This window comes from Magnolia sinica, chromosome 8 (genome assembly GCF_029962835.1).
Source record: "Magnolia sinica isolate HGM2019 chromosome 8, MsV1, whole genome shotgun sequence".
In the NCBI taxonomy this organism is placed as follows: Eukaryota; Viridiplantae; Streptophyta; class Magnoliopsida; order Magnoliales; family Magnoliaceae; genus Magnolia; species Magnolia sinica.
In genome coordinates this window covers 70,189,200-70,206,037 of record NC_080580.1, presented here as the reverse complement: position 1 = coordinate 70,206,037, position 16,838 = coordinate 70,189,200, and the positions used below count along the sequence as shown (strand labels likewise).

Here is a 16,838-nt window from a genome sequence, read left to right as displayed (position 1 = left end):
GGGAGGTTGTATAGGTCCTGTCACACCAGAATGCCAGCGGCCAATGTAAGGAAAAAGTGGAGGCTAGTTATGCTTGCTGCCTTGTGGTTCATTTTGGGGGGAACGGAACAACCACTGCTTTAGCCCCCCTGGCAGCTGTTGGTAAGATGTTCTCCCTGTTAGGGGATTGGGATTCTCATTATTTGTTCTCCCTTTTAGGGGGTTGGGACCCTTAATAGCAGGTTTTCTGGTTTTTGTTTCTGTTTATATTTCTTCTTTGTATTCTTTGCCTTTTGGCTTTCTTTTAATATATTCTTTACCTTTCAAAAGAAAAAAAAAAAAAAAACATTGACCATTTTATTTTTAAGCATCTTTTATTTTTAATGTATGTATGTATCATTATTATTATTATTTTCTTGTGATAACTATGTCTTTGATGCTGTTAGAGAATTAAGAGTTCTATTGTATGATTTTTATTTTTATTTTTATTTTTCTATTACATTTTTCAGGTATGAACGCTTCCTCAAAATCATGATACTGAGTGTTCTTAAGAACACCAATCGACCAGTGAAGTTTTGGTTTATTAAGAACTATCTTTCTCCTCAGTTTAAGGTGTGGTTTACTCCAGTTCTATGCATACCTTTAATTTTCAAAGCATCTCTGAGCTTACAAGCTGATAGACTCTGGTTTTCAACTCTTTGTGCAGGATGTTATACCCCACATGGCACATGAGTATGGATTTGAGTATGAGCTTATAACCTACAAGTGGCCAACCTGGTTACATAAACAGAAAGAGAAGCAGCGGATAATTTGGGCATACAAAATTTTATTTCTTGATGTTATTTTTCCACTTTCCTTGGAGAAGGTATTCCAGTCTCTCTCTTTTACTTTTTTCTTTTCCTTTTTATTTATTTATCAGTATTGGAGTATACAGTACTGTAGTGTTCCTCCTGAGTAGTGAAGCATTAAAAAGTGTGTATAAAGCTGTAGTACTTGATGATAAGAAAGCTTCTGGAAATGGATGCCAGCTCTGGAAAGGCTACTGGAAATGGATTCTGGCACTTTAGATGCCATCGGAAATGTCTCTTGGTATTGAGATGGCTGCCAGACATGAAACCAGCTCTGTAGATGTATCCGGAAGAGGGCTTTGCTATTTCTGGTGGACCCTGAAGCAAAAAGAAAAAAAGAAAAAGAAAAAGAGACTGCTGCACTTCCAGATCTAAGAAATGTAGATTTGTGGGAGATAACTCTTTCAGATCTGGGGCTGCTGCACTTCAAGATCTGAGAAATGGACTTGTCTGGTGGATAATCGAAGCGTCTAAGGACTTTATACAGTCATTGAAATCCATGGGAATTCATGTATTGTGATGATGGATGCATTGTTACGCTTCTTTCATCATCATACAGGTATATAAGAGGAGAAAGGGGGATCAATAAGCCCTCAAAAGAACATGGGAAAGAATAGGGAAGAAGAAATTAGGGAAACGGAAAGGAAAGGAAAGGGGAAAAAAAACAAACCGGAATGGATCAGATGCCTCTGATACCACTTAGAGAGAAATCCGTGAGGGGAAGAATTGAATGTAGATGGAGAAGGGGAGAGACCACCTGTTCTTTAGAAGAGTTCTCGTATTTATAATATCATACAGTTACAAAGAATAGCTTACAATGGAAAGAGATAATCATAAAAAATGTATTAATATATCCAGTACAGTACTTTGAATTACCACACAGCTTCATACACACTCTTAGAACACTTGACTACTCCGCGGGTACGCTATAGTATTGTATACTCTAACAATCGGTATGTGAGTCACTTCTATTAGGCAGCAAAATTCGATAACACCATATTCTTTACACTTCCATTTCACTTCGTGTTAATAGTATAATATCATTTGCACATCACGTTGTTTATAGAATTTCCAAGTTCTTTACTCTGCTGGTGTCTGTCTGCAGGTCATATTTGTTGATGCAGATCAGGTAGTTAGGGCAGACATGGGAGAACTCTACGACATGGATATAAAAGGAAGACCTCTTGCATATACACCTTTCTGTGACAACAACAAGGACATGGATGGCTACAGATTTTGGAGACAAGTCAGATTTCTGATTCCTTTTTTTTTAAAAAAAAATATATATTATCAGTGCTTATATTTGTTTCGAGAAAGCATCTCTCTTTTATCCTTAATTGAACATGCTATCATTTGAACATCACTGCTGTCTTATTTTCTCTATTATTTTTCTTTAAAAGGGCTTTTGGAAGGACCATTTACGGGGGAAGCCATATCATATAAGGTCTGCAGTTACCTTTTCAAATATTGGGTGGCAGCTTGTTAGACTTTATTATGACTGATTCCCAGATTTCTAATGTGGTGTGCTTTTTACAGTGCTTTGTATGTTGTCGATTTGATGAAATTCCGACAAACTGCAGCAGGTGACAATCTAAGGGTATTCTACGAGACTCTCAGCAAGGATCCAAATAGTCTATCGAATCTTGATCAGGTAAGAGTTTTTATCATATCTTGACTCCATCGACTTCTTTTTTCATCTGAAATGTTTTATGTTTCTTGTATTTATGAGATGGTGATTCGAATTTATTAAACCATGCTTTAATTCCAACCTTTCCATTACCAAGAAAGAGTTGATGACAGCACACACTAATAGAATGCCAGGGCGTCATAGAGAAGAATGCTAGGGAGACCTTTTATACAGGAAAATTTGTACATCCTCATATGTAGCTTTTCCGTTACCATAGGAGGAAAAAGATCCATATGCAAATAAAAGGAAAAGAAAATTAAAGATAGTGAGAAAAAAAATAGAGACAATGCCATACAAACACCTATGTTTTGGTTGAATTCCAAAAAAAAAAAAAAATGGTTGCTTTTAAACTCTTTCCTAAAACGCGCCTAAGGTTTTGAAAAATGGCAAAAAAACACTCATTTTGAGTTTGACTAACAGTGGTCATAGAATTTCGTCTATATTATATTTCAAAATGACGGTTATGCCCCTTTTACCCTTTGTTTCTTGTGCAAGGTGGCCGAATCGACTCTAACCGTGGAGTACACCGTGGGCCCCAACAATGATGCATTTGTTTGATCCATGCCGGCCATCCTTCATGGATTATTATTTCAGGGCATGAAGCCCAAAAATGAAAAAGAGGCTAATCTCATGTGGAGCCCACAAGAGTTAACAAGTGGCCATGGTGTGCCGTAAAGGCCGTTACGTAAAGGTAAAGGTGGCAACCATTACACGTTAGAAGGTACTAATGGCTATAACAACTGTTAAGGAAAAAATGACTTGTAATTGCCGTTAACGGCTAGTTACGCCCATTGTAAAGGCCATAACAGCCCTGAATGGTCTGTTACGGGACATGCAAGTTTTTTGAAAAAAAAAAAAAAATTCAACGTTACGGAGCAGATACAGGTTTTTCGGATTTTTTTCTTTCAATAATAATAGAGGCTGTAACAACCGTTACGGGGCCGTAACAACCATTACAACCCATATCGTAAAGGTAACGGTGGTCGTCGTTATGGCCACCATTACCGTTACGGAATACCTTAACAATGACAATTAAATCCTATCATTAACAAATAATAGGGCCCACTGTAATTCTTTTTATGCTATCCAATCTGTTGATTAGGTAACTTAGACCTAAATTAAGGACCTACTATAATTTTTTTTCCATCGAATTTGTTTGGCCCCTAGGAAGTTATCAAGGGTAGGCATTCAATCCCTTCCGTTTCCTATGGTGTGGTCCACTTGATATTTGGATCTTCCTCATATTTGGGCCCATGCCCTAAAATGATCTTACAAAATAGATGGACTGAGTTGATATGTCACATACATCATAATGGGGCCCACAACTTTCGAAACTCTAGTGGGAAGGTTGTGATGGAGGAGCACTAATTGGTTGCGGCCCTGGAACCAGAGAGTGGATTAGGTGAGACCCTGGACTCACCAAGACGGTGCGACCCTTACCATGGGGCCCACCTTGATATATGTATTATGTGTCCATGTCGTTCATCTGTTTTACCAAATCATTTTAGGGCACAATTCAAAAAATGAAGCAGATCCAATTATCAGATGGACCATAGCATAGGAAACAATGGTGACTGACCATTAACGGGCCACAAAAGTTCTAAATCAAGCTTATATTTGTTTTTCCCTTCATCCAGGCTTATGTGACCTTATCAACATATTGGATGGCAAATAAAAACTAGGAAAATTTAAGGTGCACCGTAAGAAGTTTTTAATGATAAGGTGGTCTATCATCACTATTTCCTATCGTATGGTCCACTTGATAATTGGATTTGCTTGACTTTTTGGATAATGCCCTACGGTAAGTGCCGCACTGTCTTGGGTGAGGCCGGGAACCCACCTAATCTGCTCCATGGGCCTCACCACGATGTATATGTTTCATCCACTCCGTCCATCCATTTTTCCATATGATTTTATGGCATGAGCCCAAAAATGAGATGGATCCAAATCTCAAGTGGACCACACTACAGGAAACAATGTTGATTGAACGCCCACCGTTGAATACTTCGTGGGGGCTACAAAAGTTTTGGATCAAGCCGATATTTGTTTTTTCCCTTCATCCCAATCTGTATGACCTAATCAACATGTTGGATGTCAAATAAACATTACAGTGGGTCTAGGAGGTTTTTAATGGTGGATATTCAATTACTACTGTTTTCTGTGGTGTGTGGTCCATCTGAGATTTAGATCTACCTTAGTTTTGGGTTCAAGCCCTAAAATGATCTATAAAAATGGATGGATGACATGGATATAACACATCATGGTGGGGCCCCACATAGCACTGACTAGTAGCTACGCGGCTATTGGCAGCGTTGCTAGCCAAAACTAGAACCAAATGAACGTAGATTACGGGAGCGGATTAGGCGAGACCTTGGATCCACTGAGGTGGGTGGGACCTTGACCGTGGGCCTCACAGTGATGCAAGTGCCTTAAATCCACACCGTCCAACCATTTTGAAAGCTCATTTTAGGGCATAGTCACAAAATGAAGCTGACTCAAATCTTAGGTGGACCACACCAAGGAAACAACCGTGATGGAATCCCCACCATTAAAGACTTCATAGATTCCACCGGAATGTTTATCTGCCATCCAACATATTGATAAGTTCGCAAAACACCTAGATGAAGAGACCACACAAATATCATCTTGATCCAAAGCTTTTGTGACCCACAAGAAGTTTTTAATGGTCAATCACCACTATTTCTTGTACTATTAGTTCATATAGGATTTGGAATTGCTTCATTTTTTGGATCATGCCCTAAAAGGAGCTTTCAATATGGATGTATGGCATGGATGTAGTTGCATGCATCACAGTGGGCCCCACAGTCAAGGGTCCCACCCACCTCGATGGATTCGGGGTCTCACCTAATCCGCTTCCACATATTTCCTGCAAAAGGCTTTCCTAGAAAGTTCCGGGGCTAGGAAGCTAGGTGGGGCTCACCATGATGTTTGTGAGATATCCACCTTGTTCATCCGTTTTGCGAATTCATTTTAGGACATGAGACAAAAAATGAGCCAAATCCAAGACTGAAGTGGGCCACACGTGAGGAAACATTGGGGATTAAATGAACACCATTGAAATATACGTATGGCCACAAAAGTTTTGTATTGGGATAAGGTATTTTGCGTTTTCAGCTCATGCTAGTGGTAATGACCTTATAAACGGTTTGGATGGCATATAAACTTCAAGGTGGAGCCTAGGAAGGTTTCAAAGGTAGGCATTTCTTTTCCCAGTTTTCCCTCTCGTGTGGCCCACCTGAGTCTTGAATCCGGCTCATTTTGGTTGTATGTCCTAAAATGAGCTCGCAAAATGGATGGACAGGGTGGATTACTCACAGACATCACAGTGGACCCCACCTAACTTCCCAGTGCAGGAACTTCCTTTCTCAGGAAATCCGGATGCTATGTGGGGCTGTCACATCTCTCTCCATGGAATTTGTCTTTAGGCCGAGAGAGAGAGAGAGGGTTTGAGGTAGGGTTGGGAGCTTCGTGAGTTCGGCGCTGGAGATGTTTTTTCGCTTAAGATGGTAAAAACATCTTTTAAAAAATACAGTATATCATACGGTCCTTTTTTGGCTAATGGTAGAAACCTTTGGCGGGTTTTAGGAAAGAATTTAAAAATAGTCTTTCTTTTGGAATTCAACCAAAACATAGGCGTCCTCATAGCATTGTCTCAAAAAAATATTCGCAAATACACTGGAGCCAAGCCTTCCAGTCGACCGTACCTGGCTGGACATCCAAGTTGAGTTTTACAGTTTTTGAACTTATGTTTGTTTATTAATTTGTTATTGCTATTTTCCTCTTAAATTCAATTGAAAATTGGAAATAACGTTTCATATTCTTCAGGATCTTCCCAATTACGCCCAGCACACGGTACCCATATTTTCTCTCCCCCCAGAATGGCTCTGGTGTGAGTCATGGTGTGGGAATGTCACAAAGTCCAAGGCGAAGACTATTGATCTCTGCAACAATCCCATGACGAAGGAGCCCAAACTTCAGGTCTCTCTCTCTCTCTCTCTCTCTCAAAATTTCCATTCATACTCTCCCCATCCACCCTTACAAGCATATGCCATCTTCTTCCATTTCCTCTTCTTCCTAACAGGGTGCCAAAAGAATAGTTTCTGAGTGGCCGGATCTTGATTCAGAGGCAAGACGGTTCACTGCAAGAGTTTTAGGTGAAGAGGTTGAAGCCCAGGAATCAATCTTGTCACCTAATCATGAGGACACTTCAATCACTGACAGTGCAAAAGACAGTGCGAAAGACGACTCTGAATCCCGTGCAGAATTATAATTATAATTATAATTTTTATAGATGGGGGACCGCACGTGGGATTGCATGCAAGAAGTCCCTTTGAAATCTCCAATGGGTGATACAAGAATTTTGGGGGCAGTTTCTATGCTAGCATTTCCCCTTTCTAAACCCTAACAATGCAATTTGGTCACGCATTTTCATTGATGGAGGGTGCTAGCATTTCCGCTTTCCAAACAGTAACAAGGCAGTTTGGTCACACATTTTCATTGATGGAGGGTGCTAGCATCTCCGCCCTCTAATCCCTAAGAAGGCAATTTGGCCCCACAGGGGAATAGAAATTATAGTGGGAATGTATTCATATATATATATATATATATATATATATATTGAGTTGCTATGCGCCTTTTTAAGTTAGCCGTTGTATTCTCTCTCTCTCTCTCTCTCTCTCTCTCTCTTCTTTTTTGTTTTTTCATTTTTAAAGGCAAGTTAGCTTTTGTCTCTCCTGCCAATTTTGTAAGACAATGATAATGAATTGACCGTTGCGACTACCGCCCTTAAAACTATGAGAACGGTATCCATTTTCCAATGAATAATGAATATGTTGCTCTCCTTGTTTCTCCTTTTTATTCGAGGAAAATATCCAACGTTCTGATTTCAATTGGTAGGAATTATAGATTCCTGAAGGTGTGGATATGCATGGTATCTGTAGATTTTTGTTGGTACAAGTGGGTCTGATGTACAGTCAGCATTGGGTCTGCATATGCAGAGATGGAGGAGGAATTATAGATTTTTGTTGCTCCGGATTGATAGTACAGTAAGCATTGGGTCTGCATATGCAGAGATGGTCTGATGATTTGAACGGTGCTACCATAAGCTATTATCTGATAACCACGCTTTAGTGATCATTTTAACGTGTGAATCTTTGGAGTTGAATGTGAGCCACTAAGAAGTATATTTTCAACGTTCTAAAATTCATCCAAACTCAGTGAACGGTTAGATTGTGATCGTACGTACAACATAGAATCCAGAACATTCACTGTTTTGATCAGTGGACCATCACAGCAAGTGGGCCTCAATAGGTAGATGCTGTAATCTTGAGTTGCGATGGAGGCCAAAACAAACTCTTCCAAGATTGTAAGTGTTAGCAGATGTGCACATTTGATGAATGTGGACCATTGCTTCATTTATCCTTTTTAACCAACCCATTCGTAGGTCCAAGAGTGAAAAGATGGGAATATCTTGTTGAAGGATTTTCTAGGGCATGGTGAATCTCCCTATTATGGGCCCAAAAGACAATAGCATGGGCTACAGAGCGCCTGGATATGCATGGGGATCATATGAATTCATCTTCGATTGCATGTTACGATGATAGAGAAAAATCACATCAGGCTGGAGGATTCAATGATTACAAAAAGTGGGCCCGTTAAATTTAAAAACAAAAACAAAAACAAGTACCTGAAGCTGATATGAACCATGCTGGGTTTGGCCTGAATCAGATCTTGTTTTCTTCAAATAAAGTCCAATGAAAATATGATTTTTCCAATGACAGATGCAAATGAATGAATATTGGCATTGATCAAGGGATAAGATTATTTAAAGTGGGCCATGCTTTTTTCTCATGTAGGAATGGGTTTTGTAGTGCTGCAGTTACTCCTAACCCAATGTATATTGAGTGTATGAAAATTAAAATAAAATATTAAATTAATTTACTACAACTTTTTCAAAAAAAAATAATAATAATAATAAATATGGAAGAATCTTGATAGCAACCATGAATAGGGGTAGAGGTGGGGATTGGACGACTCGATCCCGCTAACTTGACTCGTTAGATTCGTTCCGATTTGACTTGACCCGAACTGAATGAGTGAGTCGGTCCAAACCGAGTAAGCTTTGCCCAATCCAAACTTAAACCGAGTCGAGTTCGAGTTACCTAGTAAGTCGACCTGACTCGACCCGGTTAGACTCAACTCAATTCGAAACCCGACTCAATCCAACTCTCTAACCCTACCCCGACCTGATCCGAACCTCTCTCTCTCACTCCCTCATCATCCTCCTCTTCCAAGCCCGACAACCACCCACCACCATCACGCTCCTCTCTCTACTCTCCACTCCCTCCCTCCCTCCCTCCCTCCCTCATCCTCCTCCTCTTCCTCTTCCTCTTCCAAGCCTGGCAACCACCCACCACCATCACCCTCCTCCTCTCTCTTCTCTCCACTCTCTCCCTCATCTCTCAATCCGACTCAGTGCCAACTCAACCTGACTCGGTACTTTTGACAGGATCGAACTCGGTCCGGATCAGTTCAGGCCAGATCGAACTTGGATCGAGTCAGACATGCTGGACTCGGTTTCCAGTCGGATCGAGTTCAGGTCAATCCTATTTGAAAACCAGATTGAGTCGATTCAACCCTAACTCGGTCCAACTAGACTTGATCCCTAGCTTTAAATAGGGGACTTCCCAAAATTCTCTTATGGTGCTCCTAGTTTCATCTATTTACTTGGACAGTCCATTCCATCGATCTGAACTGTACATTAAGTCCAAAAGACATTTCATAGAACAACATAAAAGAGTGTGCGGACCATATGATCCAATCTATCCTTGATTTGGCCTTATTTTCTATAACCATCCTTTTTTTCCAAACCATGAATGAGAGGGTTGCAATTGTCTAACATAAATGATTATTTAGAATCATAAGCAATCCATGATAGGTCCTAACAAATAGATGGATCAAATTGTTGATTGAACCTATTTCCATGTAAATAATCTTGACCGTCCATATTAAAGGGCATTGATCAAATGGATATATTTGTCGGATCAGTGTGGTATTTGCATGGTGGCCCATAAAATGTGCATTAAACCTAATGAACAGTCTGGATCAATGGATTGGATTGTCTAAGTGTTGCGACTTAACTAGGAGCACCATAGAGCATTTCTCATCTCTTGTAAAGATGACCATGACCATTCGAAAATGGACTTCAATGTAAACCATCCACCATTCCATGATTTTATCCACCTATAGATTGAATGGCCAAGATCATTTTTGGCGACTTATACTTTGCCCATTGCCTACTACTGGTGGGGCCAACCTCTTTAACGGTGTCAATTACTCATATGCAGTTCACCACGAATAATACTTAATAATCACCATACCTTTGCATCTTATCTTCCCATTATAACATGAGTCATCTGCAATTAGAAATGTACAATTCACTACAATACCTTAAACACAGGCAAAATAGCCACTTGGAGGGAGAGAACTCACCCATGATCCGACGGTCAAGATTCAGAAGACTCGAACCGAGAGAGGTCCCCACATGCTAGATTCAAGAACAGATAATATACCGAAATTCTCCGATGGATTTCTGCACCATCCAACGGACGAGATCACTGCTTTTGCATATCATTACTCCTTCATGGACTCCTCTTTCAGTGTCTCATCGGGTTTCTGGGCCAGAGAATTGAAACTTCCCCCATTTATTGGGCCCAGACCCAATTTCAAGCCCAAATTATAAATTAGTCAACCAAGACTCAACAACATTCCTTAAGAGGCCTGATCGGGTCCGCTTATGTCTTATATGGGTAGGACCTGGGCTTTTTAGGCCCAATAAAGAAATGGACTGGGCCAATCAAACACCAGCACCGCTCGACCCATTGCCACGTTTAACTACATCTGCCCGTCCAACATCACCCTTAAGCTTCAGACGAGGAGAACACCTTGGAATCTGGCATTTCAATCTGCAAAGCGCATGCTTTAGATTCCATGGGAAGAAGAACATGAGCCCACAAGACTTCGATGGCGAGCAGGTCCGAACCGCACCATGAGGCCCACCACATTCTCCTATGATCTTGCTCGTCGATAACTGATAACTCGATGCCGGCTTTGCTATTTCATTCTTCATGCCATGGCGATGTGGAGAAGGCCTTCCATTCGAGTTCTTCGAAGCGATGAGAGTCGACGAAGACGCCAATGCAGTAGCGGCCGGAAGAAACCGACTCATGATGAAATTCGGCGACTGGTCACCGCAGGATTCAACCGCTTTCAAATCAAGACCGCCGAGTCCACTCACATGACTTGTGCCACAATGCATGTCCAACGACTCGGACAATGAGATCATATCCATTGCATCCGAAAATAAATCATCATCATCATCATCACCGTTACTGTCATTTTCATTGAAACAATTACGATTGCAGTCTTTATTAGAAGACTGCAATCTACCCGGTGGTAACTTAGGTGGAGGCATCTGTTCCTCACTATCCAAACCATTTTCAGTGATCTTAGGCTCGCCAGGAACTCTCTCCCACAGAAATGGAACCCGTCTAGGTGTATCGCTCCAAGTTATTTGCACGTCCAATTCGCATGTCTTTTCTAAGCTGCCTAAACGTCTCGTCGATAGAAGCGGCGCGTCGAAGTCCAATCCATCATGACGACATTTCTTTGTAGTACATGGTTCATCCATAAGATTGAAGATTGTTTCGAACTTGAAGAACTTCAACGGGTTTATTTTTGCATGCAATGCTAATGTGGGAGCACTGAAATGCGAAATACGTGAAACCACCGTAAGAAAGTATGAAAAAAAGGGACTATCACATTTTTAGAGATATTGGGCGTTGAGACCGTTGGTGAGGTGAGTTTAAGGGGTGGTTGAGCCAATGTAGGTGGAATGGCTCGTGAACTTCTTTATAGCTGTGTTCAAATAGGTTTGGTGGTCCACATCCGTATCTACTCCTTTAAGCATTTTTGGTAGGGCATGTGTTAATCTGTTGAGTGTCTGGGACATCTGAACCGTACATAAGGTGGACCCCAGTGTGAAGATGACTATTTTCGAAGATCAGACCAATCTATACATCAGGAGGACAGAAAGTGGAGCTGGAATGTGGACCGTTCAAGTTTGGTTTTAAACGGTTTATTTTTTGTGTGACGTGGTTGATGAGTGGAGGAGCCTGATTTTTGGTTTGGGTCATCTTCGCAGTGGGGCCAGTTTATGTATGGGTGGGATTTCCCACACACTAATCGAGCTTGCACGTGTTGAGCATGTAAAGATGGGTGTAGTGGAACAAGATACTGATGGCGGTGCCATACAAAGTTACGTAGGAAGAGGTACCGTACAAGATGTTTCCTAGCCCCACGGGCACCCCTATCCACGGTAGCTTTACACGTGGCACAAGTGCTAGCCTAGCATGTGTGTTAGACATCTGGTCTGTGCATAAGGTGGGTCCACCTGGAGATGAACGGTGGTGGTTTGCCACACGTATGTCGATTGTGGACCATTGGTAATCTTGTGGGTTTACTGATGAGTGGACCTGCTTGGTTTCTGGTATTGATCATCTTAATGGTGAGACAGACCTTTCACATGGCTAGGATGTGCTACACAGGTGCTAGGTTGGCACGTGTGACACGTGTGAAGGTGAATGAGGAGAGGGTTCAAGTGGGCCTAGCAAACCTCATCATGCAATGCACGGGGAAAATTTACATGCATTTTTAGTTTGTAAAGGTGGGCCAGTGATCCGAATTGCTGAAATTATGGGCCCACCATAGACGCCCATCCATCAGAAATCCCTGGGACCAGAAGATCATAGCCATTGAATATTGGGCCTTTTACTGGCCACTAATTGAAGGGTTAGGATTTACCTTATGGGAACTTTATGGAATGGGACCCACAAACAATTGGACCCAACACCAAATACTGATATTATCGGGTCCTGGATGAGCAAAGTTTTTTAAAAAATAATGGGCCGGGCCTACTGGCCCAGCTAATGAGTTCAAAATCTGGGCCCAAACCTAAGGCCCGGACAGTTGGAACCGTACATGATATTGGACCCACTTACCCTTGCGTGCATGTCAGTTGTATATGTGGTGTGCATGCACATTAATCCAGGCCGTATGGAATGTGGTTATGCTTTGATGGAGGCAGAAAATTGAGCTGATGAGATGGTCGTGTCTAAGTGGTGTCTATCAAAAGGACGGTTTAAAAAGAATCATGATCAAATATCAACCATCCAAATTCTATGGACGAAATTGGATGGTTGGGATGATTGGTAAGTTTGTGTTTACTATTAAGTGTCATGTAGAGTAGGCTTCACATCTAGATCTTGGTTTTAATACTTGGCAAAGACCAGCTCAGTCGGTCCTGGGTGAGTCAGCCAGGACCAGTGCGGTGAAACTTAGGCGAGTTATATATATATATATATATATATATGTGTGTGTGTGTGTGTGTGTGTGTGTGTGTGTGTGTGTGGGAGCTTCCCATAGGACGAGCTGTGTGGGCCCCACCATTATGCGTGTTGAACATCAACACCATGCATTTGATGGGTCCCCTTTAAATGATGGGATATCTCAAAAATCATCCGTATAAAGAAGTCAGGTGGGCCATACCATCTAAAATAATGTAAAGGGATGCCTAAAACATATAAAAGCAATTGGTGGGGCCCACTTAAAATTTGGATGCATCTAAAACTTAGTCTAACCCCTTGTACAAGTGGAACACACATAATGGATGGCCTAGATTTCTTAACCACACCTCGGTGGGCCCAACAAATGATTATGAATGTTTTAATTGGAGGATAACCCCTTTCAACTTTTGTGTTTGGTGTGGCCCACAAAAGTCATGGATTGACTTGATTTGTAAGCACGAGACCCACCATGGAATATTGTATCTGACTGATGAGGTAGATTTTCAGCACGCATAACGGTGGGGCCCACACAACTCAACCTTATGGGAAGTTTCCGTGATATATATATATATATATATATATATATATATATATATATATATATATATATATATATATATATATATATATATATGCTCACACACAACTAGTTGGACCATTCAAATTGGTCCAACTAGCTGTGTATTAAATTACAGAAATATTTATATTTATTTACATATAATGCTCACTCATGTGAGAGTATGTAAGATAAAGTCTTACAGGGGTACAACAAGAATATGTGACAAAGGTTTACATTATTTATCAAATATAATCTATTAATTAAATTTTATTTGTAAAAAATTAGTAAATGAATTTCATTCTTGGATTTATATATGCAAGTTAAATTTAAATTGTTAGAATGGATTTTTAACAACTTACTTTTCTAGTATAAATATATCATATTACTGATCACAAAAAATAATATTTTATGTCATTCACATGCTTACAAAGAATCTTACCTAATTAAGGGAATAGATTTTTTCACACATGTTGTGCATTACCCTATGCACTGCTTGTCTCCTCATCTTATTTTCTTTTGGAAAAAACCTCTTCCTCTTCTCTATCTCTCATCATTTGATGTTATCTCTTCCCAATTAATACAATCTCTACCCTTATGTTATAGGAAGCTAAGTGGGGCCTACTATGATGTTTGTGATAAATCTATCCTGTCCATCAGTTTTTCTAGATCATGTTAGGACATGGGTTCAAAAAGGAGGCATATCAAAGGATCAAGTGGACCACACCACATGAATAGTAGGGATTTATAGCCTACTGTTCAAAACATGTTGGGGGCCACAAAAGTTTTAGCTCAAGTTGATATTTATGTTTTCCCTTCGTACAGGTGTACGTTACCTTGTGAACAGGTTGGATCACAAATAAACATGACGGTGGGTCTTAGGAAGTTTTCAAGGGTAAGAGTTCAATCCCCACTACTTCGTGTGATGTGGTCCACTTGAGCGTCCCATCTACCTTTTTTTCTTTTGGTTCATGGGATAAAATGTCCGTCAAAAATAGATGAACGGTGGTGATAAAATATATAGATCACATTGGGCTTATAGAGCCTTTGACACAGCCGTCCATCTTAGATAGGTAGATAGGTCTGGTGGGGGTAATACCCAATCCGTGCCCTCTTTTAAGCTTCTTTCTAGATGAGAGTGTATTAGGTGTCATCTGGTAATATGTGAGTGGGTGTTAACCTGACTATATGTGGCCCACCTTGATGAATGTATTGTATTTAAAGCTCATGGACAACAACCATTGCTACACAAATGTTGTCCACAATCTCACTATTTAGTGGATTTGACTTTGGGCTTGGGTCGATTTATCCTTTATGTATCATTTAAATAGCTTCTTTTACTCTAATTTTTTGCCTCTTTTGTGTTATAATGTGGGGAGTAGCTTGAGTTGTCTATAAGCATCTATATAATTTTTGCTAGCCTCACATGTAAGCATAAATTGAGGTGGGCCTAAAATTAAGCTCATAGTTTCTCTTTTGGTTTAGATTTATAGATTTTTTTTGGGAGCTCTAATAGGCCATTTGTGGATTGATTTAAGTCATGACTCAATCTCTCTTATTAATGTTGATCAATGTATAGATTAAACGATGAGAGCATTACATAATTAACATTTTGGATCATTTGCATTTGTTTATGCTTTTTAATATTGTGATCATATTCCATATTTATTAGCGGGCTCTGCATTTTGACTAGATGTTTAAAATATGTGACCCAACATGATCAAATGCTTTTCTATTGTAACCGTTCTGATTGCACGTACGCATGCATTAAGATTATATGTGTGTGCGCATCTCTATAGATAACCCCCTCTATCTACTTGATCAAAATTGATGATAATGATTAGATCTCTAATTAACATTGATGATGGATGGTGATATCATCTAATCCCTTATTAACGTCAATAATCGATGGTGATTGTTGGATCCTTGATTAACGGTAATGGTTTGATCGTTGATCAATGCAAATGATCAATGATGATGGTTAAATATCTTATCAACGTGATTATTGATGGTAATGATTGAATCCCTGATCAACGCTGATGATTGATGGTGATCGTTGGATTCCTTACCAAAGTTGATGATCGATAGAGATAATTAGATCTTTGATAAAAGTTGTTCATCGATGATTCACGAACAACAATGATAATTAACCCTGATAATCAATAGTGATGATTAGATTCATAGTCGACTACGACGAACATAAATGCAGAGATGATCAATGGTGATGATCAACTTTTTTACTATATATACATTATTCATAGTTTCTTAATGATAATTGAATTGTAAGTGTAATAATTGTACAACAAAATGCGATTAGATCTTGTTTTTATTTATTTATTTATTATCTATTATGAATCCTTAACCATTAGTATTAGATACAATCATTCATTAAAGTTATGCATAACTTAAGTGGGGGCTCATTTTAACACCCAGATCCATAGCTCAACTGGTAGACTGAGTGGAGATACCTCGTTTCAACACTTGAGGTCTTGGTATCGATCCCTAGCGGGGTTGGCTAACATGGAGTGTGTGTACTGACATGGTGTGTACTAACAAGCTAACTCAAAAAAAAAAGAAAAAAAAAGGAAGAAAGTGGGGGCTCATTTTTACTACTAGAATGATTGTTACACCTGTGATGTTGAGTTGCACATATATCAAATAATTATCACAAAGGCATCTTGTTTGCCTTAGTTTAAAATTTTGATTATTCTATACCATCCAATTCAAGTCCCATGTGGCTTTGATTAAATATTTGCCATATGTGGCTTGATAAATTATTTTCATGTAACCTTGCGATGGTAAGTTTTACTTGTTGAACTATGATTAGCCACTAGTTAAGGAGGTTACCATTAAACATTCATAGTGTTAGAGTCTTATGAATCGGGGATGGTAGTATGGGACACTATCATAAGACTCGTAACCTCGCGAGACCTTCCGTATGCTTCTACTTCGACAACAACATGTTATCGGTGGACCAAATCGATGAGTTTTGATTGCGCCCCTATTTTATTACCGCAATACTCCGAGACTTATACCCTATCAACCGCGTAGGTGCTACATTTCTAGCGCCGCGTGGCACACCCCATTTCGACCCCTAGATTAGAAGTTACAATTTTGGCACAATCCGAGATGGGATGCGTAATGCACTCGAGCCCCACTTGCACAAATTGCATATTGTCAAATCAATCAATCCATCAATCAAGCCATCAATAAACCTATTCATCACTCATGTCACTCTCTCCCATTAATTAAATAAGCCCATGCCTTTCTCATGCAACCCATACCCTTACCCATGTCGTGCCATCATTCTTTCCTTCTTTTTCTCCATATTTTACCCCTCCATC

The 16,838-nt window shown here is 39.9% G+C and overlaps 2 protein-coding genes across 3 annotated transcripts in view; one reads left to right on the top strand and one right to left on the bottom strand.

Annotated features, from left to right (window-relative positions):
- The window catches only part of LOC131253403 (UDP-glucose:glycoprotein glucosyltransferase), a 115,602-nt gene extending 108,227 nt beyond the window's left edge, over positions 1-7,375 (top strand). For both annotated transcript variants that reach the window (XM_058254374.1, XM_058254373.1), the window contains exons 31-37: positions 489-591; positions 686-844; positions 1,933-2,073; positions 2,228-2,271; positions 2,364-2,478; positions 6,361-6,513; positions 6,617-7,375. In XM_058254374.1, coding sequence (XP_058110357.1) covers positions 489-591; positions 686-844; positions 1,933-2,073; positions 2,228-2,271; positions 2,364-2,478; positions 6,361-6,513; positions 6,617-6,805 — 904 coding nt within the window. In that variant the 3' untranslated portion in view covers positions 6,806-7,375. The remainder of the gene's footprint in view (positions 1-488; positions 592-685; positions 845-1,932; positions 2,074-2,227; positions 2,272-2,363; positions 2,479-6,360; positions 6,514-6,616) is intronic.
- Positions 7,376-9,894: 2,519 nt separating this feature from the next.
- On the bottom strand, positions 9,895-11,280 carry LOC131254045 (uncharacterized). The gene has a single exon (XM_058255086.1). The coding sequence runs from the start codon at positions 11,222-11,224 to the stop codon at positions 10,391-10,393; it is 834 nt and encodes a 277-aa protein (XP_058111069.1). The 5' UTR covers positions 11,225-11,280; the 3' UTR covers positions 9,895-10,390.
- Between the last annotated feature and the right edge of the window lie 5,558 nt (positions 11,281-16,838).